General features: G+C 36.8%; 1 protein-coding gene across 1 annotated transcript; it reads left to right on the forward strand.

Annotated features, from left to right (window-relative positions):
* Positions 1 to 480: 480 nt before the first annotated feature.
* On the forward strand, positions 481 to 18,770 carry LOC113453363 (vomeronasal type-2 receptor 26-like). The gene is made up of 5 exons (XM_087919203.1): positions 481 to 765; positions 8,333 to 9,190; positions 14,871 to 15,098; positions 17,249 to 17,375; positions 17,793 to 18,770. Exons 1-5 carry the CDS (start codon positions 481 to 483, stop codon positions 18,689 to 18,691), a joined length of 2,397 nt encoding a protein of 798 aa, XP_087775329.1. The 3' UTR covers positions 18,692 to 18,770.
* The last annotated feature ends 632 nt before the right edge of the window (positions 18,771 to 19,402 follow it).

The following is a 19,402-nucleotide window of genomic DNA, read 5'->3' on the forward strand; positions in this document are numbered from 1 at the left end:
AAAACCTGCCTTAGTTTTGGATCAATCATTTTTTGCTTAAATCCTTGGTATTATATACATAGCACTAATTGTATCCAGAAATGTTCTATTCAAAAATCATTGGAGAGAAATATCTTCATATTTCTCTGAGCTTATGAGAGGTGAGAAGCAAGTGATGGTTTAGCATGTTGGGTTACATGTAATTTGGTCTGGTCTAGAAGAAAAACTATCCATCATTGAATAGTTTCACTGCATAAGTTAATGAAGCAACATTTGTTTCTAAGCACACATTAGGATCGTTGAAATATTGGAGAAAAGCAGCTCCATTACAAGCAAACAAACTAGTCTTCTAGTTAAAGGTAATTTCATTCCAAGTGTCAGGTTTCTCATTTTCCAATGTTCTCCAATAATAAATATAGGGTACCTATTGCAGGAGTAGCATTGAAAATGACAACACTGAACATCAGGGCTTACCCAAGTTGTGTCTTTTACTTTAGTATGATGCTGAAAAAATATCAGCACACCCTAGCCTTGGTGTTTGCAGTGAATGAAATCAATGGAAACAGCATGATCTTACCCAATAGGACGCTGGGATTTCATATCTATGATAGCCACTTTGATGCCCAGCTAACTTACCAGAACACGCTGAACCTACTTTTTAATCAGAAGCCAACTATTCTGAACTACAAGTGCAGCAAGAAGATACCAGCAGCTGTCATTGGGGGTACTGACTCAGAAACCTCTGTTCACATAGCTACTATCTTAGGGATTTACAAGATTCCTCAGGTAAGGTGGATTACACATGTATTGTTTAGCAATTTATTATCTATTACAGTATTTCTCAATTTTGACAATATTAAGATTGGTGGACTTCAACTCCCAATGATGGAGTCCCAATAATAAAAGGTTATTAAGAAATTTATTATCCACACTTATTAAGAAAGTATTTGCATTTGTTAAGAAACTTATTATGTACAGAATATTGTTTAGATTTTCTCTATAGTGATGTATCAAAAGCAGGTTGATTTGAGCAGAAATAAGCTTCTTCTAAGTTTAGTGTGAGAATACAAAGACTTTTAAGATCTCATTGCCAGCACCACAAAATCATTTTCCTCCCTAATGTGCTGCAATTTCCTTCTTCTTTGCTGGTAATGTGATATTTCTGGAAGGGAGAGATGTTGCATTTTTTTTTCCTCTCATTTGCTCTATGGTAAATTTGTTTATAAAAGTGTTAGTGAAATTTAAAACTTGATTTAATTATACAAGTTATGAATGGATAATATGCATAAAAGGGCTTCCTTATTGGAAGGAAATTCTCACAATGCTCACTGGTGTTTATCTTTAATATGTGATGATCTTCTTTCTGTTTTCATTCTTTACCCTGGTCTTAACTATTCCCTCTATTTTTCTTTCTCTTAGTTCCTTTTGCACTCTTTATTCCTTATAATTGCATTAGAGAAGGAGATCAAAAGTAATCTGATACATGAATAACCACTGACATTTTAAAAACTCTTTTAAACTTATATAAAAGATAAACATGATAAAAAGAACGTTTCATATTAATTGTTAATTTAGGTGCAGTGGTGGGATTAATATAATTTAATACCAGTGGTGCTATTCTACTGATTGAGCCCAGTTCTAGCATAATGGTAGTGCTGAAGATCAGCAGAGACCAAACTACTCCCTGTGACAAGGTACTATTGGGCCCATCCACCCAACCAGGCTCCCATACTGATCTTTTTTTTTTTATAAAAATTTTTTAAATTTTAACAACAAGACAACATAAACATACCAGAAAAAACATAAAAATATCCTCCTTCTTCATGAATTTACATACAGTGCATCGATTGGTTTACCACTTTTTTTTGTGCATCCATTTCCTAGTCACTAATATAATTATATTACATAATAGCTCATATTATCAATCAATAATTGTATAACCTAATATCATCACTAAAAAAAGTCATTTATCTATAATTTTGTTAATTCATATTTTAACGAGATAACTATAGTTTACTTAGTTTATTTTGCAATAAATCATAAGATCATACCAAATCTATCTTGATAATGTTTTATAAAGATAATATCAAGAAAAAAAATTTTTTTATGCTAAGTCTGAATATTCTATTATTATGTTTTATTATCTAACCATTGATAAAAAAGATCCCAAACTTCATAAAATTGTTTATCTTCTTGTTCTCTGATTTCAAATGTCAATTTACTCATTTCAGCACAATCCAATATTTCCTTAATAATTTCTTCCTCTGATGGAGTTTTCTCACTCTTCCAGTTTTTAGCAAATACAATCCTAGCCGCTGTTAATATATTTACAATCAAATACTTCAAATTTTTATTATATATATCCGGTAAGATTCCCAATAAAAAAATCTCTGGTTTCAAGTCTATATGTGTCGTTGTCATTTTTTCCAACCATATGCGAATTTTAGTCCAATATTTTCTAGCGTCCTCACAAGTCCACCACATATGGTAGTATGAGCCAGGTATCTGATGACATTTCCAGCACTTTTCAGATTTGTTCTTAAACATTCTTGCAATTCTTGTCGGGGGAAAATGCCACCTGTAAAACATCTTATACAAGTTTTCTTTATAAGCTGTTGACACTGTCATTTTATAATTTTGAGACCACAATTTTTCCCATTTCTCCAAATCAATCCCATATCCAAAATTCTTCCCCCAAACAATCATCGTTTCTTTAACTTGTTCCTCCTCTAATAAAATTTCCAACAAATAACTGTATCATTTTTTAATCACTTTTTCATCAGTACCTGTCAAGATCCTGTCTAAATCAGTCAATTTATCATAAAATCCCTCCGTTTTAGAATGTATAAGATACCTTGAATGTATTTGCGCATATGAAAACCAATTCATCTTTATGCCTTGTTCTTCTAGTTTTTGCATTGTTTTAAGTTCACTCTTTTCATCCAATATTTCCCCATATCTAACTGTTTGTTCCTTCTCATATATTATAGAATAAGAAAAAGCTTCAATAGTTGATAACCAGACTGGGATTTTCAAATAACATTTTCTCTTAATTTTCTCCCAATTCAACCATAAAGACTCCCTTATATAATGCCTTCTAAAATAGCCCTGCGATTTAGTTCCCTTATACCACAGAAAAGCATCCCAGTAATAAATCATGTCCTTCTAGTGTCAACAATCTAGTCTTTCTTAATGTTATCCAATCTTTAACCCACATTAAATTTGCAGCTTGGTAGTACAACTCCCAATTCGGAAGGCCAAAACCTCCTCTAATTCTAGCATCTTGCAGAAGTTTTAATTTTATTCTGGCTTTCTTACCTTGCCATATAAACTTCAACACAATTTTATTTAATTCTTCAAAGTAATCTTTACCAAGCCTGATTGGTATGGTTTGGAACAAATATAAAATTCTGGGTAAAATATTCATCTTGATTGTTGAAATTCTACCTATCAATGACAATTGTAGATTTTCCCATTTCTTCAAATCAGATGCTATCTGTTGTTTATGTTTAATATAGTTATTCTCTTTCAATGTAGTACATCTTGACGTCAAATATATCCCCATATATTTAACCTTATTCGTAACTTGAATTTTCAATAAATCTGCCAGTTCATCTCTTTGTTTTAATAACATATTCTTTGTCAAGATCTTTGTTTTATCTTTGTTTATTTTCAAGCCGGCCATCTCACCATAAATCTCTATCTTTTCCAGTAGCTTTAAAGCTGTTCCTAGAGGATCTTCCAAAATAAAAACCAAATCATCCGCAAAGGCTTGCAATTTAAATTCCTCCTTCTTAATTTTCATTCCTTTTATATTTGGATCCTCTCTAATGTTTCTATTCAACACTTCCAAAGTCAATACAAATAACAAAGGTGATAATGGGCAACCTTGTCTTGTGCCTTTTCTTATATTAATAGAATCTGTAAAATCTCCCTCTATCATCACTCTTGCCGATTGTTTGTCATATATGGCTTCTATTGCTTGAATAAATTTTCTAGCAAAGCCCATCTGTTCCAATAACAAAAACATGAATCTCCAATTCACATTATCAAATGCTTTTTGGGCATCTAAAAATATCAAAGCCATTTGTTTTTCAGGGTGCGCCTCGTAATATTCCAAAATGTCCAGAATTACCCTCATATTATCCCTAATTTGTCTCCTTGGCAGGAATCCATTCTGGTCAGGATGAATAAAGTTATTTAGGTATCTTTTGAGCCTTTCTGCCAGGATGGAAGCAAAGATTTTGTAATCTGCATTCAGTAAAGAAATAGGTCTATAGTTCTTAATTTGTGATGGATCGGTCCCTTCTTTTAGAATAAGTGTGATATAAGCTTCTGACCATGTTTTGGGTATTTTCTTATTTAACATGGCTTCATTCATAACTTCTAACAGTGTAGTGCTCAACGATTCTTGTAATGTTTTATAAAATTCTGCCGGGAGCCCGTCTGGGCCTGGTGCTTTTCCATTATTCTGCCTATTAAATGCTTCCGTTAGTTCCATCATTGTTAAGGTACTTTCTAACATTTTTTCAGTCTCTTCAGATATCTTAGGTAGGTTAGCATTTTGTAGATAAAACTTAATTCTTTCCTCATCAAAATCCTCCTGCTTATATAATTGTCCATAAAAGTCTTGGATAATTATCTTTTTCTCCTTATTACCATAACACATTTGACCTTGATCATCTATTAACTGTACTATTTTCCTAGATTCTTTCTCCTTTCTCAATTTGTATGCTAGCCATCTACCTGGTTTATTTGCATCTTCAAAATAGTTCTGTTTAGCACTTCTAATTTTTTGTGCCAATTCTTCTTTCTCCGCCTGACCCATCTTATGTTTAATTATATCCATTTTGAATTTAATATCTTTTTTCTGTGGCATATTCTGCAATTCTTTTTCCAGTTTTTTATAATCATCTTCTAAAGCTTTAATAGTTTGCCTCTTCCTAATATTCTTTTTCTTTGTATAATCCATTATTAATCCTCTCGCATATGCCTTCATTGTATCCCAAACATTCTGCATTGAAGTATCTTCTTTTTTATTTTCACTGAAAAAGAAAGCCAATTCTTTGCCCATCCATTGTGTAAAGTCTTTTTCCTTTAAGATAGCGTTGTTTAATGTCCATCTAGATCTTCTTCTTTGTCCTTTCCATTTAATTGTCATAGGATTATGGTCTGCCCATATACCCATTTCTATATTTATTTCTTGAATGTTAGATATTAGTTCTGATGAAGTCCAAATCATATCTATTCTGGACCATGATAAATGTCTATTTGAATAAAAAGTATATTGCTGGGTTTGACCATTTCTTTCTCTCCATATATCTTTTAAATTTAATTCATCTACCATTTTAAAAAAGGATTTAGGGAGAGTCTTTCTATTTTGTTTTAATGCTGTCGCTGTATAGTCCAATTTATTATCTACAATTCCATTAAAATCTCCCATCATAATTATATTGACATGGTCTAGTCCAATTGATTTCATATGTAACTTTTTATAAAATTCTTCTTGTTTATCGTTTGGAGCATAAATTGCAACAAGTAGTGTTTTTATATTGTTATCCACTATTTCAACCATTAATACTCTTCCATCTTCATCAGTATAAACCAATTTTGCTGCAATAGTTTCTTTAATGTACAAGACCACTCCTCTTTTCTTACAGTTAGTCAAGGAAGTAAAAATTTTCCCCAGTTTTGGTCTTACCAATAATCGTTGATGTTGTTTTTTAATATGTACTTCTTGTAGGCAAATTATATCAAATTTTAACTTCTCTAATTTATGAAAGATTTTTCTTCTTTTAATAGCTGAGTTCAATCCATTTATATTCATAGAAATCAATTTTTTTTCCTCCATGGTTATGTTTTATATTTAGGTCTAACAGTTCTTGTGGATCTTACTTCACGTTGTTCTTTGGTCTCCATTTGTCCACCTACCGCGCCTTCTTCTTTCCCCGTTCTCATCTGGTCTTCTTGAGGCTCAGTTGAAATGGTCTCTTTTTCTGTCTCTATTTCTCTTCTTCCAAAAAATTCATTGTAGAATATTTCTGCTTTCTCAATTGAGTCGATTCTGTGTCTCTGTTCTTGCCATATAAACATTAATCCTTCTGGGATCAACCATCTATAATTCACGTCTTTTTCCAATAATTTTTTGGTCAAAAATCGATATTCTCTTCTCATCTCTCTCACTCTTCTGGGCACTTGTTTTAAAACCATAATCTCTTTACCTTTATATTTCAACCCCTTATCTCTTGCGACTTGTAATATTTGTGTTTTAATAGTCTTTGTAGTAAATCTGACATGGATCTCCCTTGGTAGCTTATTCCTCATCGCATATCTTGTGAAAACACGATATATCTCATCTACTCCGTCCATCATCTTTTCCTCTGTTATCTCCAAAGCTCCAGCCAGAATTTCTATCATTACAGCCGCCAAATCTTGTCCTTTTTCTTCCTCTATATTTTGAAATCTGAGATAGAATTCTGACCTATCCATCTCCCACTTCAACATCCCGGTTATATCTTGTTGCACCGTTGTTAATTTGCTAACAATATTTCCAATTGTCTCATCTCTTTGTTTGTCTTTCTCCTCAATTTTTTGGAGTCTCTCCTCCTGTTTTGCCATCATTTGTTGAAAATTTTCAATTTTTTCATCAGTCTTTGCAATTCTTTGTTCAATACTCTCTGTTCTTTGGTCAATACTCGTTTTGAGTTCTTGTATTCCTTGTATAATCGTCGCTAGATCCATTTGTACTTTATCTTGCTTAGCCATTATTGATAGTCGTCCTCCAGTTGATGGAGAAGCAGGAGCAGAAGTTGAACTGCCAGAAGGTAAAGTTTTCCTACTCATTTGAATAACTCAGGATCTTTAAGCTCCTTTAATCCAATTAATAGGGTAGCCAATTATAATCCAGTTGGGAAGAAGAAAAACATTAAAAAAAACAGTAAAAAATAAAGAGTCCAGGATTAAAAAGAGAAGGAGAAAAAGAAGATTAAAAAGAAAAAGGATCTTTTTTCCCTGCTTTTGAAGTGCAGCTGCTTTGCGCAGCATAGCAGAATGCTGCATGTCAGCAGCTCAAGCCACAGGGAGAGTGCAAAATTGCAGGAAGTGAGTACGAAAGCCTCTGTATGTGTGTGCAAAGGCTGATGGTGTGAAAGAGAGATCTTTCTAAACCTGCGATGTTTAGATGAACAGGATGACATGTCAAGGCTTGTCTGCCTTTCAGGCACAGTTCTCAGCTTCGGCAGGGCTTCCATGGGTCTGCAGCCCACTAACCCTCCCTTCTGCCACCAGCCCTGCATCCAGTCCTGCAAAAGGGGGTACACTGCTACTGGGGGTAGGCAAGTGGGGAGAAAAGCAGCCCTCGTGGGAGAATGCCATGCTGGGACCAGGTCATCTACCTGCCTACCAGGAGTGCCACTGCCAGGCATTGGCCCCATTGGGATCTGAAGGACAGGACACTCAGGCTGGCAGAGGTGTGTGAAAACTCTGGAGCCCCTTAAGGCCTATGGGATGGATCAGGTCATCCAAGACTTACTGGAAAGGGCTTTGTCATAGAGGGCTGGGTTCCGGGACCAGGTGCTTTCTCTTAAGCCTTTCATCTGAAGGCACTGCAGAAGCTGAGAGCCTGGCCCAAAAGATGGACGAGCTTCATCGTGTTCCCCCCAGGGACCCCTTCAGCCAAGCACCAACAGACCTAGATTTAGTCTCCTTCCTCTGCCATTGGCCTCACGCTCTCACCCAGGCAGCCAGGAGACCAGGCAAGGAGTAGCTGGGAGGGGATGGTTGAGTGGCTGGGCATGGCGATCAGTAGTGAGATTCAGCAGTTCACTGAACTGCAAAAAAGATAGCTGCTGGTTGAACTGAACTGGTGTGAACCAGCTGAATCCCACCTCTGGTTAGGTGGTAGCATTTAGTTGGCACTGACTTCTCTTAGATTGTGAACAGGGAAATAAAAGGAATAATAATGAATCAAAAACAAATAATGAAAAATTAGGACACATAGAGGAACATTTCATGCATTATTCATACTTCATGAATTATTAACTAGAGATGGGAAATGGATGACAAAAGAAATAACATGTCTAAATGCACATAAAAGAAGTCATGATGATATGGAATTTGTTATGCAGAACAAATAGTGTGTTTTATTATTTATTTATTTTGGTTTGGTTTAGCTCATGTTAAGGATGGAGAAAACTAAATGTTACATAGAGTCAGTTTGTGATTGGAGCAGCTTTTGGGTATGCTGTACACTAATTAAATGTTGTTTTAAAAAAGAAAGTGAAAACTACTGTGTTTTTGTGCTTGACCCTTTTTATATTTCCCTATTATATAATGTAATTACGTTCGCCTTTAGGTCTCCTATTGTGTATATTCTCCACCAGTGAATGATATAAGCCATCCATCTTTCTTATACCGTATGGTACCTAATGAAGCTCATCAGTACACAGGAATAGTCAACCTATTACTGCATTTTCAATGGAAGTGGATTGGGATCATGGCTATGGATGATGATAAAGGAGAAATATTTGTGCAGACCTTGGAGAAAACCTTTTCTGATAATGGAATATGCACTGCCTTCTCTAAACGAATGCCCCTCCAAAGCAATATTTTAGACATGGTTGTTAATTTCAGTGTTATGTTTAGGGAAACGGCTCTGTTGCTGAGTAAAGCAAATGTCAATGTCTGTGTTATCAGTGCTGATGCTCACATGATGTTAGATTTGCAGAATGTGCTCAGTTTTGCTGAATCAATTATGATGCTGCCTGTGCAGAAGGTATGGGTGATGACAGCCCATTGGGATTTTTCACTGGAGCCCTTTTTAAATAGTTTAAATATGCAGAACTTCCACGGTGCCCTGTCCTTTGCAAGTCACACCTCAGAGATATCAACATTTCAGAATTTCCTTCTCTTCCAGGATCCCCATTCTCTTACCAATCATTTTATCAGAGTCTTCTGGGAACAAGCATTTAAATGTTCATTTCCAGCTTCTGCAACAGACAAAGAGAACCTTGGAAGCTGTACTGGCAATGAGAGACTAGAAAGCCTTCCGCAGCCTTTTTTTGAAATGAGAATGACCAGTCAAAGCTACAGTGTTTACAATGCTGTCTATGCTGTGGTGCATGCTTTGCATGCCTTTTATTCATGCAGAAGGAAATACAGAGCAGAGCTGATTAGAGATCACCCAAGAACTTCAAAATTACAGTATTTTCAGGTAATATCTCACCTAGGAGGCAGATTATTTTTGATGCATCAATGATGTTGATAACATTAGTATCTTCATTTATATAAGGATTCTCATTCTGAATATAATGCATTACTGAGCATTCCCAGAGGAGATACAAAGAAGGAAAGACAGTGACTTTATGACCACAAGCGGGACCAACATTTCCATTTCTATGCAAGTCAGTTGTTAAGTCAAACCTGTCCACTTTTTTGTCATGATTGGTAAGTAAGTTGTTATAGTTGTCGAGTGAATTATATGATCATTAAGTGAATCCAGCTTCTCCCATTGCCTTTGCTGTGAAAAACTGGATGGGAAGATTACAAATGGTGAACAAAAGACTCCAGGACACTGCAACTATTTTAACTACATACCAGTTGCCAACTGCTCAGATTTGATCACATGACTGTAAGGATGCAGCAGTAGTTATAAGTGCAAGGTGTAGTTGTAAGTGATTCTTTCAGGGCCATTGTAACTTTTAATGATCACTAAATGAATGGTTGTAAGTCTAGGATGACCTGCAAACAATGGAGATAAATACATGTAAATAACAATAGCATTTAGACTTATACATCACTTCACAGTGCTTTACAGCCATGTCTAAGTGGTTTACAGAGTCAGCCTATTACCCCCAACAATCTTGGTCCTCATTTTGCTGACCTTGGAAGGATGGAAGGCTGAGTCAACCTTGAGCCTGGTGAGATTTGAACTGCCAAATTGCAGGCAGCCAGCAGTCAGCAGAAGTAGCCTGCAGTACTGCACTCTAACTACTGCACCACCATGGCAAATAGACTCCATAATGGCAATAAAAGGACGAACGTTTTTCTGAGACTATAATTTTTGTATATTTTGAAAGAAATGAGAGATGTATTCTTGCAGATGCAGGAACCTACCAAATCCAGAATTTAGGATTTTATCCATCCTTTTGCAAAATATTCTAATTTAAGTAAATAATAAAAAATGCAGAATAAGTTGTAGCAGAAAAAAATACATAACTGCTAAATAAAGACTTGAAAACTGCCCAGAAGGTAGACAACATATCAATTTAATTTAGTAGAAGTGCCATATTTCCCTGGAAATAAGACCCGGTCGTGTGTGTGTGTGTGTGTGTGTGTGTGTGTGTGTGTGTGTAGTATTTAGGTTTCTTCAGGTATTTTCCCACGTCTTAATATTTGTGCTTTTGTTATAGCGATGTTTTGGCAGTCTTTGTCCATTTTGAAGGCAGTCTTGATGTGACGCCTGCGTAGTATCTTGCTGATTTTGTCTTTTGTTCCTCTTATGTGGGGCAGGTGTTTGGTTCTGGTAATTAGTGTTTTGGCTATGGATTTTATTTATGCTGGGTGGCGGTGGGATTGAGCATTTAGGTAGCGGTTGGTGTGTGTTTTCTTCTGGTATATGGTGTGTCCTAGTGTGCCATCTGTTTTTTGTAGATTAGTACATCTAGGAATGGTAGTTGTTTGTTTCCGTTTCCATGGTGAATTTGATTTTGGGGTGTGTATTGCTTAGTTGTGTTAGGAAATTGTTTAGGTTTTCTTCTCCATAGGGCCAAATAACAAATGTATCATCAATGTATCTTAGCCATAGTTTGAGTTTGTGGGTGACATTTGCCAGGGCTCTGGATTCAAATTTTTCCATGAACAGATTTGTAATAACAGGTGAGCCTGGTGATCTCATGGGGGCTCCTTCGATCTGCTTGTATCTTTGTCCTTTGTATATGAAATATGTGTTGGTTAAGCAATGTTCTGTTAGTTCCATGTGGTGCTTGGGTGGTTTGTATTTGTTTTTGATGATTTGTAGGGTTTCTTTCACTGGGACTTGGGTGAATAGTGAAACCACATCGAAATTTATTCATATATGTATTGCCCCACAAAAATCACCAGATCTTCCATTGACTCACATTTTCACTATCAGAGGCCTTCAGGAACTTCTTTTGGGGCCAGCAAGGGTTTCCTGAAGGCCTCTGTAGCTGATAACAGAGTTCCAAAGCTCTGTAATCAACTGCAGAGGCCTTCAGCAAAATCTTGCTGGCCTTGCCAGGTGCAGAAGAAGTGGCCTGGCAAGGCTAGGAAGGAATTGACCTTTGTGATCACCTTATTAGCAACTGCGTCCTCTTTGCTGAAGATGTCAAACTATTCAACACCACAATCAATGCCACCATCCTTCACAAAGACCTTGATTATGTGTCTGAATGGTCTAACAGTTGACAACTCCAAATCTTGACCAACAAATGCTCTGTCCTACACATTGGCAATATAAATATATATATGTATGGTATTCAGCTTTGTTCGGGTATTTTCCCACATCATTATTAGTTCTGCTTTTAAAGTTGTAGCAAAGTTTCAGCAGAATTTCATCGGCCATCATCAGGCTTCTGTAAAGTGTTCATCTGTGAGTCAGACTTTCACAGACATTTCTGTTTTAAATACACAATGAAGGCATACCTCTCAGATCAATAGTCAGCTCCAGAGGAGCACCACTACAAAACCTAGCCAAATACCTAGCAAAGCAGCTACAGCCCCATGCTGAAGAAGCACCTTCACATGTACAAAACCCATTCTACCTTTTGGAAATGATTAAAGATCTACACTTGGAACAAGCAGATCTGCTTGTAAGTTCTGACGTGGTTTCACTATTCACTCAAATCCTGATAAAAGAAACCCTAGAAATCATCAAAAATAAATACCACACCTCAACAGCCTACACCCCAAAATACAATTCACCCTGGAAACAGAAGCCAACAATCAACTTCCCTTCCTAGATGTCTTGGTATACAAAAGATCCAATGGCTCCCTAGGACACACCATCTACCAGAAGAAAACACATACAAACCGCTATCTACATGCACTCTCACACCACCACCCAGCACAGATCAATTCCATAGCCAAGACACTCATCTCCAGAACAAAATGTTTAGCCGATGAACAACACCAAAAAACCGAACTACACACTCTCACCAACGTACTTACAGCCAATGGATTCCAAAGAAAGAAGATTACCCACCTAATCCAAAAAGAAACCCCAAGCAAAATCCAAGACAGAGAACAAGAAAATGGCAAAGCCCTCCTCCCATATATAAAAGGCACTACAGACAAAATCAGCAAGATCCTCCAAAACACAACATCAAAACAGCATTCTGCACAAACAGAAAAATATCCACCATCCTAAGAAACCCCAAAGACAAAATCGAATTAGAAAACCAAGGAGTATACGAAATCCCCTGCACTGCCTGCCCTACCACATACATTGGACAAACTAACAGAAGAATAAGTGCACGCATTGAAGAACATAAGAACTCAATCAAAAAGAAGAAACGACCTCTTCCCTGGTCCAACACCTCAAAGCCACAGGACATGAAATTGATTTTAAAAATACCAGAACTATCGCCAAAACCGAACACTTCAACAGCAGAATAATCAGAGAAGCCATAGAGATAGAAAAACGCCCACACAGCATGAATAAACGAGATGACACCTCCCGCCTTCCAGCCATTTGGAAACCCACCCTCATGAACAGACGAGTACCCAACATGAAGAATGACACCAGACCCACACCCATGAGAGCCACACAAGATGCAACCACCACACTTCCATGTAGAAAACAGACTCACACCCACTCAGAAGATGAGACATGACCATGGACCAGAAGCTGCACTGCAGCTGCATCACTACCCACTTCAAACCCCTCCGAGCCATACATGAAGCAAACCGACACTCACTATGAAGATGCAGCACGACCACGAACTCGAAGCCAAACAGCAAGATCACAGCTCACCAACTCAAATCCCCAGCAACTAAGACTAACCTGAGCACAACCAAGCCCCCACCTGAACAGAACACGCCTCCAACCAATGAGAACATGGCTAACCCCCAACCAATCAGAACACAGCCAAACCCCTACCAATGAGAACACACCCCCACCCAATCAGAACACAGCCAAGCCCCCACCCAATCAAGTCCCACCCCACTAGCAGTTAAAAGGAAGAAGCAGCTGCAATCTCACATCAGTCTGAGAAGCAAGAGCCGAAGACAGAAGCCTGAAGATGATGAATGAGACTTCATCGAAACATTGCCTAGATACTTGAATCTTACGCGGGAGAAAACCCAAAGATCACATAAACCAAGATCATATATATATATATATATATATATATATATATATATATATATATATATATTTCATCTGAGGTTTTCGTGGGTATTTGTATGTATATTTGGTTATTCAGGGTTTTCTCCCACGTAAAATTGAAAGTATCTAGGCGACGTTTCATGAAGTCTCATTCATCATCTTCAGTCTTGTGTCTTTGACTTTTGTACTTCTCAGAGTAATGTGCACTCACAGCTGCTTCTTCCTTTTAACTGCTAGTGGGAGTGTGATTTTTATTGGGTGGGGGCTTGGCGAAACCCTCAACCAATGAGTACACACCCCCAGCCAATCAGAACACAGCCAAGCCACCACCCAATCAAGTCAAATCCCCACTAGCAGTTAAAAGGAACAAGCAGCTGCAAGCTCACATTACTCCCAGAAGCACAAAGCCAAAGACACAAGCCTGAAGATGATGAATAAGACTTCATCGAAACATCACCTAGACACTTCCACTTTTATGCAGAAGAAAACCCGAATAACCAAAGACCATATACATATATAAATATATACATATATATTCTTATATACTTATATACATATATATACCAAATACAAGCTCGACAGATATTACCTTGTTGATGACCCTCAGTCTGTCAAGGACCTTGGAGTTCTCACATCAAATGACCTAAGCACCAAAGCTCACTACAACAGTACTGCCAAAAAGGTTTAAGAGTTGTAAATTTAATTTTATGAAGCTTCTCCTCTGGTAATACTGTTTTGCTAACTAGGGCATTCAAAACCTTTGCTAGACCAATACTTGAGTTCAGCTCTGCTGCCTGGAATCCACACTGTATATCAGATATAAATACAATTGAGCAAGACGTATTTTACCAGAAGAGTACTACATTCCTCTGTTCGCAATAGAATACCCTACATCAACCAGACTTCAGATTCTAGGCTTAGACAACCTTGAACTACACTGGCTAAGATTGGACTTAAGCATAGTACATAAAATCATATGTTACAATGTCTTGCCAGTTAATATTTCAGCTTTAACCACAACAAAACAAGAGCACACAACAGATATAAACTTAATGTAAGCCACTCCAAAGTTATAGCAGAAAAAATATATCTGCTTAATAATCACTTGGAAATTGCCCAGAGATACTGGAAGGTAGACAATACATAAATTTAATTTGGTAGAAGCAGTAATAGTAGTGGTAGTAGAGGTAGCAGTATAGTAGCAGCAGCAGCAACAGTAGTAGTAGTAGTAGTAGTAGTACTCCTTTGGCAGGTAGTAAACCTTAACTTTGAAATTCCTGTGACATAGGTATACCAAAATATTTCTATGCCAAAGAACAATTTAGTCTGTTTGTTTGAAATACATTATCTGCTAGTTCTTAGTTCCTTTTAAAACTGAGCTGACTGAAATATTTGATTGGGGAAGGAAATAATGGGACGACCAATAATGGAGTGATAAAATAATTAAATAGCTTCTGAGTATAGCAAAACTCTATTCCCAGCCAAACAATTTTCACTGTTTCGACCACTTTGGTAATAATCCTTGCCAAAACTTCTTTTCCTCCAGCTTTACCATTTCCTAAGTCAAGTCTCCTTTAACAACTGTGCCGGAGACCTGGTATCTTTTGACAAGAAGGGTGAATTGCTAGCTAGATTTGACATTATCAACTGGGTAACTTTCCCTAACAAATCCTTCATGAAAGTAAAAGTGGGACAAATGGATCCTGAAGCACTATCAGACAGAAGGTTCTCCATAAATGAAAGAAAAATCACATGGCCAGCCCATTTTAACCAGGTAGGACCAAAATAAAGTTTCCAGTTTGAAAATCAAAATAAATAGCTCTTTTTCAGCAATTAACATTTGCCAGTATTGTTATAATAAGTGTCTGGAAGAGGACAAACTTGACATTTCTGATCCAGTGTGTAAAATTTTAGCAAAGCTAATTTTCAAAGGGAATAGAATAGAATAGAATTCTTTATTGGCCAAGTGTGATTGGACACACCAGAAATTTGTCTTGGTGCATATGCTCACATAAAAGAAAAGATGACATTCATCAAGAATCATAGGGTACGACACTCAATAATAGTCAATAGGGTACAATAAGCAATCAAATCATACTAGGAAACAGTCAGTATAAATCATAAGGATATAAGCAACAAAGTTACAGTCATACAGTCATAAGTGGGAGAAGATTGGTGAAAGTAGGGATGGGAAGATTAATCGTAATAGTAATACAGACTTAGTGAATAGTTTGACAGTGTTGAGGAAATTATTTCTTTAGCAGAGTGTTGGTGTTTGGGATAAACTGTCCTTGTGTCCTATTTGTTTTGATGTGCAGTGCTCTATAGCATCATTTTGAGGGTAGGAGTTGAAACAGCTTATGTCCAGGATCTGAGGGTTCTGTAAATATTTTCACAGCCCTCTTTTTGACTCGTGCAGTACATAGGTCCTCGATGGAAGGCAGGTTGGTAATAATTGTTTTTTCTACAGTCCTAATTATTTTCTGAAGTCTGTGTCTGTCTTGTTTGGTTGCAGAACCAAACCAGACAGTTATAGAGATGCAGATGACAGACTCAATAATTCCTCTTTAGGACTGTATCAGCAGCTCCTTGGACAGTTTGAGCTTTCTGAGTTGGCACAGAAAGAACATTCTTTGTTGTGCTTTTTGATGATGTTTTTCATGTTGTGTGAATTTTAGGTCTTGAGATATGATAGTGTATAGTAATCCTAGTGTTAATACACATGTTTGTATTAAGATAGTTATTCAATGTTTCAATTTGCCATTCTAATGTCAATCACAAGAATAAATCAAAAAGCAGAGAAAAATAAAGTGGATAACAATGAAATAAATGTACTAGTGTAAGGCATGTGACAAGGCAATCAGCACCCCTTGTCCTTTAGAAGGACATCCTTCTCACAAATGATTTATTTATTTTGTTAGACATTTATTCTGTCTTTATTACTTTATAGAGAATTCAAGATGGAGAACTTATCTAATATTCCTTCCTCCTCTTGATTTCCCCACAACCACAATCTAAGAAGTGGTTTGGGCTGGGAGACAGTGTCTTGGTCACTCAGCCATTTTTCAAGCCGAAAAGGGGACTAAAACTCAGAGTCTCTTGGTTTCTAGGCCAGCACCTGAACTACTACTTTGTTTAAGAAGGAGGAAGAAATGTCAAAATAACTTGCAAGAATTGTATACAAAAAAGGGGTTGAAGGAAACAAACTTGTAAAGTTGCAAACACCACAGATAACATTTCAGAATAATCTCCCATAGAATGATGCAAAAGACAACAGAGGTTATAGCAAATTGCAATCTGAGCTGGACCTGTTAGTAGGAAAAGAGACTAGAATGAGCATCAATACTTTGCAAGATGCATCAAACCTGCAGTTAAGATGTTTGTATTTATTTGCAAAAGGCAAGTATTCTTTTTATTTGAAAACTACTTGCTCCAAGAGGTGAGCAGATGGATGTGACAAGGAGTGGCTGGGGAGGTGGGGGCAAGGCAGAGCCAGACATGGCAAGGAGAGGATGGGCAAGATGAGGTTCCCTTTGACATGAGTTACATTGAGTTGGCCATGCCCATTCAGCCATGCCGACCCAGCCAGTCATTTGGGCAGAGAATCAGTTGTTAAATTATTTGAATCCCACCACCAACATTGAACAGGTCTGAAGTCAAATACAAGCAGAATGTATCACAAAACACTGATCACATAGGTTATTTTCAGATATTAGTGATGAAAAGGGCCTACTCAGAGTGATGGTAAGTTTCATCAACAATACATGCTATTTTCAACCATTTGTTATATGTGTAAATATCTGCCCAAACACACGAAACTACTGAATATTTCTCAGAAGTTTATGATGCATGTACTGATTTCTGAATATGATTGGATTCAAGGGAATAAAATATGTTTTTTTCTCTCACTCTCTTTAATGATAGACCATACCTCTTGCTCTGTGCAATGATCATTGCCCACCAGGCTCCAGAAAGAAAATAAAGGAAAGTGAGCCTTTTTGTTGCTATGATTGTAATATTTGTCCATCAAGAAAATTTTCAAATGAAAGAGGTAGGAAATATTGAATGGTTATATTTATGTGTGTGCATAAATGAAGTATGTATACATAAAGACAGCCACAGAGATTTCACACAGAGATATCACACACTTAGAGGTCATCTCTCATTATTTGTGAGAGTCCCATTCTAGATGAGCTCTCCAATAGCAAGTTTTAAGAAATATCTATTTAACAGAGATGTGAATAGTTGTTAATGTTGCTGAACTACATCTGCCAGCACTTCTGGCTTGGAGGATTGAAAGCAATGAATGATGAGAATTGTTGCACAGTTCAGTTTCAAAATCCATAGTTGTCCACTGAAGTTTAATGACATAGGAGGTTTTCAATTAGTAAATATTTTTCAATAAGCAAAAGTATGCAAAATTTGAAATACTGCTATGAATTCTGAAATACTACACATATATTCACAGATATGGATGACTGCTTAGACTGTCCAGAAGAACAGTATCCAAACAAGGAAAAAAACTTGTGCATTCCAAAGGATCTAAATTTCTTATCTTACAATGAAACTTTGGGCATCACTTTGGCTGTTCTGGCTTTATCATTTTCTGTGACCACAGTAGTGGTACTTGGAATTTTCATAAAACATAGGAACACTCCCATTGTCAAAGCTAACAACCGGAATCTCACTTATCTTCTCCTTGTCTCCCTCTTCCTCTGCTTCCTCTGTTCCTTGCTATTCATTGGTCAGCCCCAATTGCTGACCTGTCTTCTTCGTCAAATTGCTTTTGGGATCATCTTCTCAGTTGCTGTCTCTTCAGTTTTGGCCAAAACCCTCACAGTGGTTCTAGCTTTTATGGCTACTAAGCCAGGATCAAAAATGAGAAAATGGGTGGGGAAAAGATTTTCAAATTCTCTGATTCTCTGTTGTTCCTTTATTCAAGCAAGTATTTGCATATTGTGGCTGTGCACTGGCCCTCCGTTCCCAAATTTGGACATGCATTCTCTTCCAGAAGAGATTGTAGTTGAATGCAATGAAGGATCAGGCAACATGTTCTATTATATTTTAGGATATATGGGATTTCTTGCTCTCATCAGCTATATTGTGGCTTTCTTTGCTCGAAAACTTCCAGACTCTTTTAATGAAGCCAAATTTATTGCTTTTAGCATGCTGGTGTTTTGTAGTGTATGGGTGACTTTTGTGCCAACTTATCTGAGCACGAAAGGAAAATACATGGTAGCTGTGGAGATCTTCTCCATCTTGGCTTCCAGTATAGGAATATTGGGATCTATCTTTTTCCCTAAATGCTACATAATCATACTGAGACCAGAACTCAACACAAAAGAGCACCTAAAAATGAAAAATTAACAATTACTGCTATCCATTGATTTGAAGAAGTTAGCATTGGCTTTAAGAAGAAAGTTTGGAAGATAGAATGTTGCTCAGTTATGAGGAGAGAGAAAATGTAGGAAAAGAATATAGCTCCAACTTGATCTCACTGTCCTTAAAATGGAGAAAGGGGATCCTTTGGAATAGCTATCAAATGTCTGTAAATATAACATATAACAATAAAGTAATATTCCTGTAATCCCTGCAGCATCAGTTTTGTGGCCTGGCCTACTTGAAAATTTTGACGTGTTATTTGGAAGTAAACATATTTGATTACAATATTTCTTTTTCAGCCCTTGAAGTGATGCATCTTGTCAGCTAAACAAAGGCAAGATACTATATTTATCTCACTGTATAAACTGTATATTTAGGTTCACTTTTATCCACCATTTCATATTTATTTCATATTACATATCCTCTCATTAAAATATTTCAATTATGACTGCTCTAGGACAAGTACAGTGAAAGGCAGATTGCTAACCATTGTTAAAAATAAAACCCATAATAGATGAAAATATAATGTACAATGGGCAAAGAACATGCCTTCTCAGAGTCTGTGGAGGTGAGAAAAAAATGTTTGGCTGGTTAGAGCCTAGAGGATGGTGAATTCTGAGAATTGAAGGCCACACATCATAAAATTGCTGAGGTTGAAAACACTGAGCTCAAAATTTTCAATGTCAACTCCTTTAT

This window comes from Pseudonaja textilis, unplaced genomic scaffold, assembly GCF_049901715.1.
Source record: "Pseudonaja textilis isolate UNSWEBS1 unplaced genomic scaffold, rPseTex1.2 PTEXSCF51, whole genome shotgun sequence".
Lineage (NCBI taxonomy): Eukaryota > Metazoa > Chordata > Lepidosauria > Squamata > Elapidae > Pseudonaja > Pseudonaja textilis.